Source organism: Pelophylax lessonae, assembly GCF_965119305.1.
Source record: "Pelophylax lessonae genome assembly, chromosome: 2".
Taxonomy (NCBI): Eukaryota; Metazoa; Chordata; class Amphibia; order Anura; family Ranidae; genus Pelophylax; species Pelophylax lessonae.
Window position 1 is genome coordinate 659138635 of NC_138769.1, and position 13805 is coordinate 659152439.

Genomic DNA, 13805 nt, shown 5'->3' on the forward strand with positions numbered 1-13805 from the left:
GACACAGCTCCAGAATCTTCTTGACAATTGGGTTATGCTGCCCCCTACAGGAGTAGGACACTAGGCAGTAAGAAGCTTTACAACGCCTATGGGGCAGTCCCAGGGGGTATACTCCCACTTCTGCTATAAGCATTCAGTCTTTTTCTGCCTAGTCAGGAGTAAGGACCTAGTTCCTTGCTGGGATTTCTGGCCCTAGCATATTTTTTTTTTTTTTCTTAAACTGATTTTTCTATCCTCCTTTTTTTTTTTTCTGTGGGAACTACTACAATCAACTGCTATACTGGGGCGATGGACTGGATATTCTAAATCCTTATGGTCTCTCCAGTCCGGTCAGCGAGCGCGTGCAGACCTCAGCTCCCCGCTAGGTCAGCCGCAGCATAGCACAACTACATCGGGGGCTAGTCTGCGAGTTAAACGTCCCACGGGGACGCACACAAACTGGTCCAGGCCTGAGTGGCAGCGTGCCTCCTGGCCCGCAGCACCCCCATTCCGATGAAGTGGTCTGCCTGGAGCGGTGCTCACCCAGTTCCATGGTATAAGTAGTGTCCCCCTTTCCCTGGTGGCCTTTCGGGGTGGACGTGGGCCCCTCCCCTGGGATCGTCGACCACCCCTCCTGTCCAGGTGCATTTTGGAGGCGTTGAGCGGGAAATAGGAGCCAGGGGGGGTGCCTCTGGCAGCTGAACACATGGTCTGTTTGGGGGGGGGGGTGTCAGGCTGTCCTGGTGGGTTCTCCTGCCAGGGCCCCCCTCTACCTTACAGATGTCCTTTGGTCTCCCTTGTGGGTCCCGGGATCTGCGTGGGCCTGCCATTTTGCTGTGTATTCGGCGGCCATGTTTGTGTAGTTCGGCGGCCATTTTCCTGTGGTTTCCCATTGTATAGAACGACGGCCATGTTTTTGGAGCCTGGGGGGCGGTGACTGTGGCGGTGGACCTCTAGTGCTGACTCCTGGACTTTTTTTTTTTCTCTGATCGCCGCAGTGTTTTTTTTCTAGATTACTTGTGTGGTTCCCTGATTAACATGGAGGCTCTGGAGCAGATTTCACCCCCTGATCCCATCTTAGAGGCGGCAGGCCCTTCTGGATGGCAGCGGCTCTGGAGTCATTAGTGTCAAAGGTTGATTTGGTCCTGCAAAAAAAGGACCAGCATAAAGTGTCTGCCAGAGGTTTTTCTTCCAACCTGTGTTTGTGCCCAGACCGCTTGCGTAATCTCTTTGGGGGTAGTACAAGATTTTCTACTGCAAGGAGTGATTGTACCGGTTCCAAACTCTGAACTTTCGGGGTTTTTATTCAAACCTGTTTACAGTTCCCAGGAAGGAAGGCAACGTTCGTCCAATCCTGGATCTCAAATCCCTGAACTGCTTTGTGTGGGTACAGAAGTTCCGGATGGAGTCCATCCGTTCGGTAGTGGCATTCCTTAATCAAGGGAATGTTCTGGCCTCTATCGATATCAAGCACGCTTACCTCCATATCCCGATATGTCGGACATCAGCACTTTCTCGGCTTTGCTGTGGGCGAGGAGCATTATCAATTTGTGGTGTTACCTTTTGGTCTCTCCTCAGCTCCTCGGGTCTTCGCAAAACTGGTGTTAACATTGTTGCGACAGCGGGGGATTGCGGTGCTGGGGTACCTGGATGATCTTCTATGAGCAGAGTCTCCGACTGCTCTACGGGACAACCTGGACATCACTGTGCAGACTCTGCAGGAGTTTGGGTGGACTCTGAATTTTCAGAAGTCTGCTCTGGTTCCGTCCACCAAGTTGGAATATCTGGGTCGGACTCTGGACTCGACCTAAGCCAGGGTGTTTCTCTCGCTGGACAAGTTCCAAAAGCTGCAGGATGCCATTTGACTTCTGTTGTCCAACAGTCGATCGTTTTTCAGGATTTGCATGCCGGGGGTGGGCCTGACGGTGTCTACCTGCGAGGCGCTGCCATTTTGCGCAGTTCCACACGAGACTGCTGCAGAGAGATTCTTGCTAAGTGGGACAAGTATACACAGTCTCTAGACAATCTGATTCTGATGAGACGGGGTATGACAGGGTCCCTGATTTGGTGGCTTCGCTCTTTGGCTCTTCGACAGGGAAAATCCTTCTACTTTGTCTGGCCTATTGAACGGTTCGTCTTCAGGGGTGTCAGGTATGGATTCAATAGAACAATGCCACGGCCGTGGCAATTGTCAATCACAGAGGGGGCACAAAGTGTCCTAGCGGCTCAAGAAGTAGCAGGCATTCTAAGGTAGGCCAAATGTTTAGTTCCAGCTCTTTCCGCTGTTGCATATTCCAGGGGTGGTAAAAAGGCAGCAGGATTAACTCCCAAGGTGGACCAGTTTGCCTCTTGTCTCAATAGGAAAGTGCAGAGATTTGTGGCAAGGTGTCGGGATCCTCTGGCCGAGGCCACGGATGCACTGGGGGCTCCTTGGGGTTGGTATCATCTGATCTATCCCTTTCTACCTCTCAAACTTCGGCTGAGACTTCTGCGAAAGATCGAGGCAGAAGGAATTCCGGCCATTCTCTTAGCCCCAGACTGGGCTTGCCAGTCTTGGTACGTGGATCTGGTACGGCTGTTCGCCGATGTCCCTTGGAGACTCCCTCTCAGAGAAGACCTATTGGCCCAAGGGCCTATCTTCCATCCTGCTTTAGTCGCTGGCTTTTAACGGCTTGGCTGTTGAAAGCCAGGTGCTGAAGGATAGGGGCTTGTCTGCCTTGGTGTTTCCAACGCTGCTGAAGGCTAGCAAATCTACCTCTAGAAAGATTTACTATCGTGTCTGAAAGTCGTATATTGCGTGGTCTCTGGGGGTGGCTTGAATTTTGGCTTTCCTCCAAAGAGGTATGGAACAGCGCCTGGCCTTGGGTACTATCAGGGGCCAGGTTTCGGCCTTGGCAATTTTCTTTCAAGGTCCTTTTGGCTACACATTCCTTAATTCGCACCTTTGTCCAGAGGGTTCACCACTTGGCTCCATCTGTGCGGTCTCCGTTGCCTCCGCGGGACCTCAATTTGGTACTGTCGGTTCTTCAAAAACCGTCATATAAATATTTGCTAGATTCCTCTGCTTACATTATTCCAGAAGGTAGCCTTCTTGGTGGCAATTACTTCCGAATGCAGGGTATCCAAGCTGGCAGCTTTGTCCTGTCCACCTTATCTGGTGGTTCAGCGATAAAGTGGTGCTTCGCCCTTGTCATTCGTTCCTTCCGAAGGTTGTCTCTGGTTTTCTTCTGAATGAAGACATTGTTTTCCCTGGAGCTACTTCCTGGCAGCCCAGCTACAACATGTAGGGGGTTGGGAAGTGGGTAATGACACCACCAGTTTTAGCTCACGAGCCTTGTTGGCCTATACCCCACATGCATCGCTAATGGAGGCATTGGAAGCAAACTTTGAGGGGGGGGGGGGGGGCGCAGTAGGTCAGTATCCATCGGCAAAGTTGCTGCGGAAGGTATGGAATAGAACAATGGAATGTTATATGGGATATATCAATATTTCAGTACTCAAGATTTACAGAGTATATACCTATTTGGGATAATGTAAATCTGAATTTGAGATTGGAGAATTTTAAAAATTGGAAACTGAAGAGAGTGATAAGACTATCGCAATTGTATAAAGCGGGGATAGTGAGGACATTTCTGGAGCTAAAAGAGGAATTTAGGTTGTCAGATTTTTATATGTATTTATAATTGAGACAAATGCGTTGACAACACAATTTGTGGAAGGAGGACTAGAATGGAGTAAAATCTCCTTGTTGAACTGTGATAGAGGCCACATCCTTAAAGGGGTTGATCTCAAAACTATATAAAAATACATGTAAAAGTATTGGAAAGACTCTCAACTGTCTAGTAGAATAAAATGGGAGGAGGACATGGGGAAATTAACAGACGTGCAATGGGATGGCATTGTAACCTCAATAGATACATTATCCCTCTCCGCAGCCTAGAAACTGTTTTACATTATTCATAGAACATATTACACACCAGAAAGATTGTTTTCATTTTGGAGGACGCCCGGATGCATCCTGCCCCAGGTGTAAGGTTGCAGTTGGGGACATGGGGCACCTCCAAAGCATATGAATCAAGTTACATAGATACTGGGAGGAGGTGTTGGATAGAATAAACTCAGTGTTTGGAACAAATTTACGATTTGAATCCGGTCCTGTGTGTTGGGGTACATGGAACAGATTGTGGGTCCCGGGGCTAAGCGAATAGCCGTTTTGAGATGCTTGTATCGAACTAGAAAAGCCATTACAGGGAAGTGGATAAAGTCTAGACCACCAAAAATAACAGATTGGTTGAGAATGGTTAATAAGAGAAAAACTGGCTTTTATGAGAAGGGGAGGTATAAGAAGACTTGAAAAAAAATATGAAAAGCATGGTTAGAAACTCCAGGTCTGGCACCCAACGTGGCAAATATTTAGAATGTCTGTCTGGTTAGGTAATATATTGACCTCAAATGGGGAGGGCGAGGGTGGGGGGGAGAGGAGAGGGGGGGTTAAAAGAAACCATTATAGAATGTTTACCATTTTTGTATGTGTTTGTTTATTGTAAAAAAAAAAAAAAAAATGTGTGTGTATATATAAGAATTGAAAAAAAACTTCCTTTTTTCTTCTTGACTTTACCAGGTTTATGGCTGGGGTTACAATGGCACGGGCCAGCTTGGGCTGGGTAGTACTGGAAACCAGCTAACACCTTGTCGAGTAGTGTTTGTCCCGCAAGTTTGTGTGGTGCAGGTATGTCTTATCGATTTAGATCAGCATCCTTAAGTTGCAATTACTTCCAGTTCAAAAATAAGTGGCCTAGCTATAGACAGCTGAAATTGCATATCTATTTTTAAAGGAGATGTATAGCCAAAGCTTTTTTTATTTTTTATCCTGAACTTCTTTTAAAGTGGTTGTAAACCCCATTCATGAACGTTGAACTAAGCATGTGTAGTGTTTTTACGAATGTCTCTCCAAAGCTTGAAGTGTCGTTTCCCCCTGGTGCTCCGCTCCTCTGTTATCAGCATGAGTCTCTTCTGAGAAGTTCTTTGACACATGCGATTAACGATAACTGAAAATTAGTGTCGGGGAGGGAGCTAAGAAGAAGATTAGCAGGGAGCTTGGCTATTCAGACTACAGCTCTGCATGTTCCTTCGTTCCTCTGCCTATGAGGAGGGGGGTGGTGCCTGCCTTTCCTCCAATCAGCTCTAACAGTGTAAGCCCATTCTCCCCACTTACCCCTATGTGCTGCAGAAAGAGGAAGAAAAAGCTTTTTAATGCGATCTGCTCTTACCAAAGAGTGTAGACAGCTGAAGACAGCAGATATACAAGTAAAACTTATGTAGGAGGATTTTTTTTTGTGTTTTTTTTGTCTGTCTATGTATCAGAAGTCTATTCATTGGGTATAGGTGAGGGCTTAAAACCATTTTTAATTTTTTGATATTCAAAGCAACCTTGCCCGCCTTGCTATATTTTGTTGAGCGGTATTTTTCAAAGTAATTTCTCAAGTATTTCTAGCCATGGCCATCTTGAGTAAGGGCAGATTATTCATGTAGCAGCTATTTTCTGGAATCCATCTGCTTTTTGCTTGGGCAGGCAGGAAGCTGAAGAAAGCCTTCCTTTCCTCCTTGATCTAGGTTATTTCTTTGCATGTTTTTTACACACATGTATGTGTGCAGCCCGACACCCTCTGTGCCAGCATATCTCACAGGAGTGGGAAAATTTTTTTCAGATATACAGTATCTCACAAAAGTTAGTACACCCTCTACATTTTTGTAAATATTTTATTATCTTTTCATGTGACAACACTGAAGAAATGACACTTTGCTACAATGTAAAGTAGTGAGTGTACAGCTTGTATAACAGTGTAAATTTGCTGTCCCCTCAAAATAACTCAACACGCAGCCATTATGGTCTACACCGCTGGCAACAAAAGGGAGTACACCCCTCAGTTAAAATGTCCAAATTGGGCCCAAAGTGTAAATATTTTGTGTGGCCATCATTGGTTTCCAGTACTGCTTTAACCCTCTTGGGCATGGAGTCCTCTTCAACTCCTCCATGACGACATCATGGAGCTGGTAGATGTTAGAGACTTTGTGCTCCTCCACCTTCCATTTGAGGATGCCCCACAGATGCTCAATAGGGTTTAGGTCTGGAGACATGCTTGGCCAGTCCATCACCTTTACCCTCAGCTTCTTTAGCAAGGCAGTGGTCGTCTTGGAGGTGTGTGTGAGGTCATTATCGTGTTGGAATACTGCTCTGCGGCCCAGTCTCCGAAGGGGGGGGGGGGCTCCTGCTCTGCTTCAGTATGTCACAGTACGTGTTGGCATTCATAGTTCCCTCAACGAACAGTAGCTCCCAGTGCTGGTAGCACTCATGCAGCCCCAGACCATGACACTCCCACCACCATGCTTGACTGTAGGCAAGATACACTTGTCTTTGTGCTCCTCGCCTGGTTGCTGCTACACACGCTTGACACCATCTTAACCAAATAAGTTTATCTTGGTCACATCACACCACAGGACATGGTTCCAGTAATCCATGTCCTTAGTCTGCTTGTCTTCAGCAAACTGTTTGTGGGCTTTCTTGTGCATCATCTTTAGAAGAGGCTTCCTTCTGGGACCACAGCCATGCAGACCAATTTGTTGCAGTGTGAGGCGTATGGTCTGAGCACTGACAGGCTGACCCCTCCAACCTCTGCAGCAATGCTGGCAGCACTCTTACGTCTATTTCCCAAAGACAACCTCTGGATAGAACGTGGAGCACGTGCACTCAACTGCTTTCGTCGACCATGGTGAGGCCTGTTCTGAGTGGAACCTGTCCTGTTAAACCGCTGTATGGTCTTGGCCACCATGCTGCAGCTCAGTTTTAGGGTCTTGGTAGTCTTCTTATAGCCTAGGCCATCTTTATGTAGAGCAACAATTCTAGATCCTCAGAGCTCTTTGCCATGAGGTGCCATGTTGATCTTCCAGTAACCAGTATGAGAGAGTGAGAGCGATAACACCAAATTTAACACACCTGCTCCCCATTCACACCTGAGACCTTGAACACTAACAAGTCATATGAAACCGGGGAGGGAAAATGGCTAATTGGGCCCAATTTGGACATGTTCACTTAGGGGTGTACTCACTTTTGTTGCCAGCGGTTTAGACATGAATGGCTGTGTGTTTGAGTTATTTTGATGGGACAGCAGATTTTACTTTGTTATACAAGCTGTACACTCACTACTTTACATTGTAGCAAAGTGCCATTTCTTCAGTGTTGTCACATGAGGATATAATAAAATATTTACAAAAATGTGAGGGTTGTACTCTCTTTTGTGAGATACTGTACATGGATTTGTTTAGTGATGGGTTGGCCAGGGATACGGCGGCTGTTGGTGCCTGTGGAAGAGATCTTCTGATCCTACTTGGCTACATCAGCGGGATTTGGTGACTAATGCAAAAGAAAATGTCATATACCATTTTATTAGTGCTTGTTGAACAGATGAAGGCTTAGTTATTCTAGATCTATGAATACTGCTTCTTATCCATAGACTCCTTCTGGAGAATAAACTTTATTTGTTTTTGCAGATTGTATGTGGCTATAGCCACACTATGGGCCTGACAGATCAGGGTTATCTCTACTCCTGGGGAGCAAACATGAATGGGCAACTGGGCATTGGAAACAAAAGCAACCAGCTCTCTCCAGTGTATGTACCAACAAATGAGCGGTAAGGTTTCAGTCCTCTTTTTTATTTTATTTTTTTTTTACTTTTCATGTAATGACCACTTGCTATCCAGGGTAATAGTAGAAGCAATAGGTCCAGATATGCCAGGGAAATGTAGGAAAAAGGGACTGGACATAGAGGAAAGGGAAACCAGCATATCTGGGAGATGGGGATTTAAATGTGCCTATCAAACACCTTAAATTGTATAAAGAGTCGTTTAGTAAAAAATATCAAAAATGTTGTTATATGTATCAAAGGAATCGTATCATATTTGTATTACAAACATATAGATAATCGCAAAAGTCTTTACAATACAGTTGTCCCAGAAGGGCAATACATTAATGAGTCTATTGCTGGATCAACGCGTTTCGCTGAAGATGCTTCATCAGGGTCCAGCAATTTTTAATTCACAATAGAGTTATACAATGATATCAAATCCTTTATTTGTATCTGCAAAAAAGAGATGCTATGTGCAATGGACAACATTAGTTAGTCCTAGATTAAAATCGGAATTAATCGCCACGGATCCCCATAGTTTTTAAATTACAAAGATTGATACAACCTTAGGAGAAAAGGGCCTGTATCATGAAAGATTTTGGGTCCAAACGAGGTCAAAACATCCATCAATTTAAAAAAAAAAGCACCTGGAAAGCCCCAGTGCTGATGGTAGCCAAAAGAGCTAAATGTCAATACTGGACCAGGAATCACTCCCGCTGTCAAGGCAATGGAGAGGATAGCCTGTCTGTATGTCAGTGAGTCGGTGGCTATTGGGACGATTAGAGTTCAAAAGGACATGGAAATGCATCTCTTTTTTGTAGATACAAATAAAGGATTTGATATCATTGTATAACTCTAAGGGCTCTTTCACACGGGCGGTCCGATCAGATCCCCCTGTCAGTTTTTTTAGGCGGATCTGATCGGATGCCCCATTCAGCCCTATGGAGCAGCGGATGCCAGCGGTGACATGTCCGCTGCCATCCGCATCCGATCCTGTCCGTGAAATACGGACAGATGGAAACCCTATTTTCCATCCATCCTGGGGATCGGATCGGATGGGATCGGATGAGAGCAGACAGGCGGTCCGCTCTCATCCGATTACCCATAGAGAGCAGCGGGGGCTGTGACACCTCCCTCTCCGCAACGCAAGCGGAGACGGAGCTGTCATCCGCCGGCTCATCCCCGCTGAGCAGCACGGATCCGCCTACGGAGGCGGACCGTGTGAAAGAGCCCTATTGTGAATTAAAACTTGCTGGACCCTGATGAAGCATCTTCAGCGAAATCTGTGGATCCAGCAATGGACTCATTTATGTATTGCCCTTCTGGGACAACTGTATTGTAAAGACTTTTGCGATTATCTATATGTTTGTAATACAAATATGATATGATTCCTTTGATACATATACTATAACATTTTTGATATTTTTTTACTAAACCACTCTTTATACAATTTAAGGTGTTTGATAGGCACATTTAAATCCCCATCTCCCAGATATGCTGGTTTCCCTTTTCCTACATTTTCCTGGCATATCTGGACCTATTGCTTCTACTATTACCTTTATAGGGGAAGGTGCCATTATACTTTATATTTTTTGCTTGGCCATTTTCTCCCCATACAATCTCCAACTTGCTCAACATTTTTTCCTAGAAAATGACTGACGCTCCAAACATATTTTCTGAAAGCAAAGGCCCTAGAGAATAGACGTGGCTGTTAGAATTTTTTTTCTATTTTTTGTCATGCAATTTGTACAGCCAATAGCAAAAAGGCAGTTGAGGTTAATACCAAGCAAAAAACACCTTTATTGAAAGCCGCACACTTGCGTGTCAAAAATCACCAATCCCACCAGTGGATAGTAACCCAGCAGATGTGACATAACGCAGCAAATCCTCCCCCTTGCCCACCCCACTGGCCATTTAAACTTTTTGCTTCTGGCTTTCCCTTTGCATTTGAAAAAGCCGTATTCCTTGAGGAACGTGTTATGCTCATCCCCTTCTGATAGCTGTCCTCTTCACAGTGCAGCTGGAGATGCTGCCATCTCCCCATACTACCTGCTGGAGCTTTGGAGCCCCTGCTGCATGCCTGTCAGCGGAGATGAACCACATTCCACCATTTATTTATTTTTTTTTTTTTTCATCCACCCCTCTACCATTCATCTACTATTGCTATAATTGATGTTATACCGCAGACTCTGTGTTTATCCATGGACGAATTGTCATATTGTGTAGAGGAGCGCCGGATGTTTTGTGTAAAGTTTTACGCGTGTGTTAATATGTAGTGTTAATATTTGTGCAGCTATTAAACACAGATTTTCAGGAAAAAAAAAAAGAAAATTAATTTGAGCGCACACAAATACAATAAAACACTTAATTGTTTGGTAAAATATAAAAGTTGATGTGGCATTGAGTAAATCCCAAATGTCAAGATTCAAAATTGCATGCACCAGAGAAATAGCTACTAACTGTTACCTAAAATTTTTTGTAGACGACGCTTTAGCAGCCTTTGCAGGTTCAGTGTAGAACTATTACTCTTACTCAGGGCTATACCTTAGTGTTTGTGTGTTTTTGAGTGTATGTAGGTGTGTCAGCAAGTGGTTTAAAAGCACTACTAGGTTTTGTAAGGTGTATACTAAGTGAAATATGGAGGCTGCTGCTGACCTCTCCTGAAAATGCTACTTAACTGGCTTCTAGTATTTCAGTATTTGATCCTTTCAGTCACTGACCCCCTAGCTTTCAAGTTAGGAATTTGATTTCACTTAGGCCTCTTTCACAGGAGCGGTCCGACAGGGTCCACCTGTCCATTTTTTTAGGTGGACCCCATCAGACCCTCCATTTTCTATGGAGCGGCGGATGTACATGGACTTGTGTCCATTTATACCCGCCTACCTCCAATACGATCTGGCAAAGAAGGTAATCTGTTCTGTTCCCCTCTGGCCAGATCAGATCGGAGGGCAGTTGAGTGTAAATGGACAGCTGGTCCGTTTACATTAGACTGCCTATAGAGCTGAGCAGGTCAGAGGGGAACAGATTACTTTTATTTTTTGCCAAATCGTATTGGAGGTAGGCGGTTCAGAAGGGGCTTTATGGACAGATTCCCTGCTGAGAATACCTGATCCGGCTCTTGTGAAAGGGCCTTAAAGCAGAAGTATCATCGCTTTTTTTACCTACAGGTAAGCCTATAATAAGAAAAATTTAATATCTCCTAAACCTGCAATTTTTTTTTTTTTTGTTTTTTTTGTGCAACCCCGCAGGTTGAACGAAAAAAACTCCTCTTTGGCCGGAGGCTTAGTTCAGCGATCTCCACTGGTGAGCTGTTGTGTTCTAATGGGGACAGCCCCTCCCGCCAGAAAATGGATCAGCGACCTCTGCCATTGGCTGAGAGTGCTGATTAGGAGTTGGTTGACTGCTGGTTTTCTGTCAGATATGCATGCTGGAAATCGGCCGAACGTTGGCCATTTTTTTTTTTTTAAACTGCCGATGTCTTTCGACTATAGACCGGTGTGTGGTGAGGCTTAAGGGAGAACTAATTTAATCTCACGTGGCTTATTTAATTCTCTTTACATTTTTTCTAATAGGGGCCAGGGTGTTCTAAAAAAAATATCTGAAAAAATTACCCCTGTATTACTCCTATGGAATAAAAGACCCTATGTGGTTTCAGATAACCAGAAATGCTGTGCTTTCCTCTCTGCTGTGTCTGCTATATTAGGTTTTGTGTGTGTGTGTTTTTTTTTTTTTTTTTTCTCCATAGTGAAGTTTCTTATGCACCATACCACACAGTACTCTTCACCTTTTCCTGAGCAGTTCTCCAATTCTTGGACCCAAATACATGACTTGATATCTAAAGCACTTCAATAGCTGTGGTTATATGCAATGACTAATACTGTTTTTCTGTCAAATGCAGCATTGTGGAGATTGCAGCTTGTCACTCCTCTCATACCTCTGCTGCCAAGTCGCAGAGTGGACAAGTATACATGTGGGGCCCATGCCGTGGCCAGATCATCCTTTCTCCTCTGCTCACAAACTTTACTTGTACGGATGACGTGTTTGCCTGTTTCTCAAATCCACCTGTGATGTGGCGAATGCTTTCTATAGGTAATTATTGGCAACTTTATTTAGAGCTATTAGCATTACAGGTATCAAATTATTCTGTCGGATTATTCATCCCTAGTACATGGAGACAAACCTCTTTGTGTTAAATGTCAGCTGATTCGCATATCTGCTTAGTGTTAGAACTATGGCAATGAAATCTGCACAGGTTGCAAGTTGGGTGTACTTGACACAAGAAATAAGGAATCTATCCAGAAGAGAAGCATTACTTTCTGGTATACAGTTTGCTCCAGAGCCTTTTTTTTGCTCGAGTCCGAGAGTGTTTATCTTTGTAGGTGGTTTCATTATGCACTTATGTGTTTAGATTTTGTAGTCGACCCTAATGTATTATACACCAGTTTTTGAGGACAGATGGGACTTAAATTTGTTAACAGTTTTGGGTGCATTTTTTTAAATATATTTTGAGAGAAATAGGAAAATTACAAATTGCCTTTTTGATTTAAAAATGTAGCAGAAATGTAAAATCCAAAATGTAGTAATTTTTAATTTATCAGAGCTTTTTGCCCTTCTGATGTTCCACCCAGTTAACATGTTTGTGTGAGCTGTTTGGCATAAGAAATTAGAGAAGATCAAGTTTGTTTCTGTGGACGCAAATTAGAATGACACTGATCATTTTCACAGGTTTGAAAATTCTAATTTCTGTGCGACGTGCCTTACCATGAATTTTCACGAGCATATGATATAATTTATCGTACATCAGAGCACACAGCCGCCATTTTCCTTACTCCTAGGCTTATGTGCCACATATGGGTAATTGGACACTGGCAAAAAGACAGTAAGTCCTCTACCAAACAGGAAGTACCTCAGTTTTTTCACCAGTGTCTGAAGGTGTTGGTTATTACTATGTAGCTCCCTGCAAAATGTTACCAGATTCTTGAACAATTTAAGCAGGGATCAGGAGATTAGTGCTATCCAGATCCGTTTATCATAGTTTTAAATTTGTTAAAGATTGGTATGCGTCTCTGCATCGCTGGAAGAGGACGTGACATGGAGATTACCTGTAATATGACCAGCCTGCACTGGACCCTGTGTGCATGGAACCCTACACAGTAGCAGTTGACAAGGTGCTTCCGGTAGGGTGCTGAACAGGTCCAGAGTCCAGTCCCCGAAGTTCCTGCGAGACATTGGCCGCTGTGATTGATCCTGAGGTGCGAATGAGTTCACAGGTAGCCTTCTGGTACCCATATAAGGAGTGCAACCTTATTAAAGGGTTCCTACCTGCCTAGTGAACTGTCCTTCTCTTGGTTGCCACTTGGGGGTGGAAGCTGCATTTGGAAGCTTCATGTATTTGTTGCCTAACTTTGGACAGTTGTGCCGAAGAGAAATCATTGTTACTTTTTTTTTGCTGGCTCTCGATCATCTCCTATCTCTCAGCAAAATAATTTCCTGGCATCGGGAAATGCTTATCTGCATTTCCCAATCTTTCCTCCGCACCCGACATTCTCTGGGCAGAGTACGATTTTAAATTTGTGGCCCTTCTGTTCGGTCTGTCCTTAGCGGCGGTGGGTCTAGGGCCCAATTCTGAGCTTCTGAAGGATGCAGGGGCTGTCTATTCAAGGGTACGTGGATTATTTGCTTCACAGGAAATCGATTTATTTTCCTGGACACATGGTGTTACTGACTGGGCTGTCCAAATCGCACACGGGGGTCCTTGAGCAGTTCCCAGTCCCCTGGAGGTTAGTAACTGGGGCAGGGATGTCCTCTGGGCTCCCTGTGGTGGTTATTTGGCTGGGGGGGGGGGGGGTGGGGAGCAATATGGCGGTGCCTAAGCGTTTCGATAGATGGCATCTCTTGAGGAGTCTCTGAGTACAATAGGAAGTCCCACCTGTGGTGGACTCTCAGGTTTCCAAGCTGAATAATTCTGCCCTATTTCCGGTGGAGGAGTCTCCGGTTTTTAAAAGATCCTTTTGACAGGAGAGCAAGACTTTGGTCCATCACATGTTTTTTTTTTTTTCTGTGGCCGGTTCGGTCCTTAGGCCGGTGTTAATCATAGCATGGTGTTCCTGACTTTCCCGACTGGGCAAAGCCTTTGCGCAAGCA

General features: G+C 44.6%; 1 protein-coding gene across 1 annotated transcript in view; it reads left to right on the forward strand.

Annotated features, from left to right (window-relative positions):
* The window catches only part of RCBTB1 (RCC1 and BTB domain containing protein 1), a gene marked incomplete at its 5' end in the record, with an annotated part of 116555 nt that overhangs the window by 39889 nt on the left and 62861 nt on the right, over nt 1-13805 (forward strand). Inside the window, 3 exons of the mRNA XM_082245394.1 lie at nt 4601-4708; nt 7528-7667; nt 11560-11750. Of these exons, the coding sequence (XP_082101520.1) occupies nt 4601-4708; nt 7528-7667; nt 11560-11750 (439 nt within the window). The remainder of the gene's footprint in view (nt 1-4600; nt 4709-7527; nt 7668-11559; nt 11751-13805) is intronic.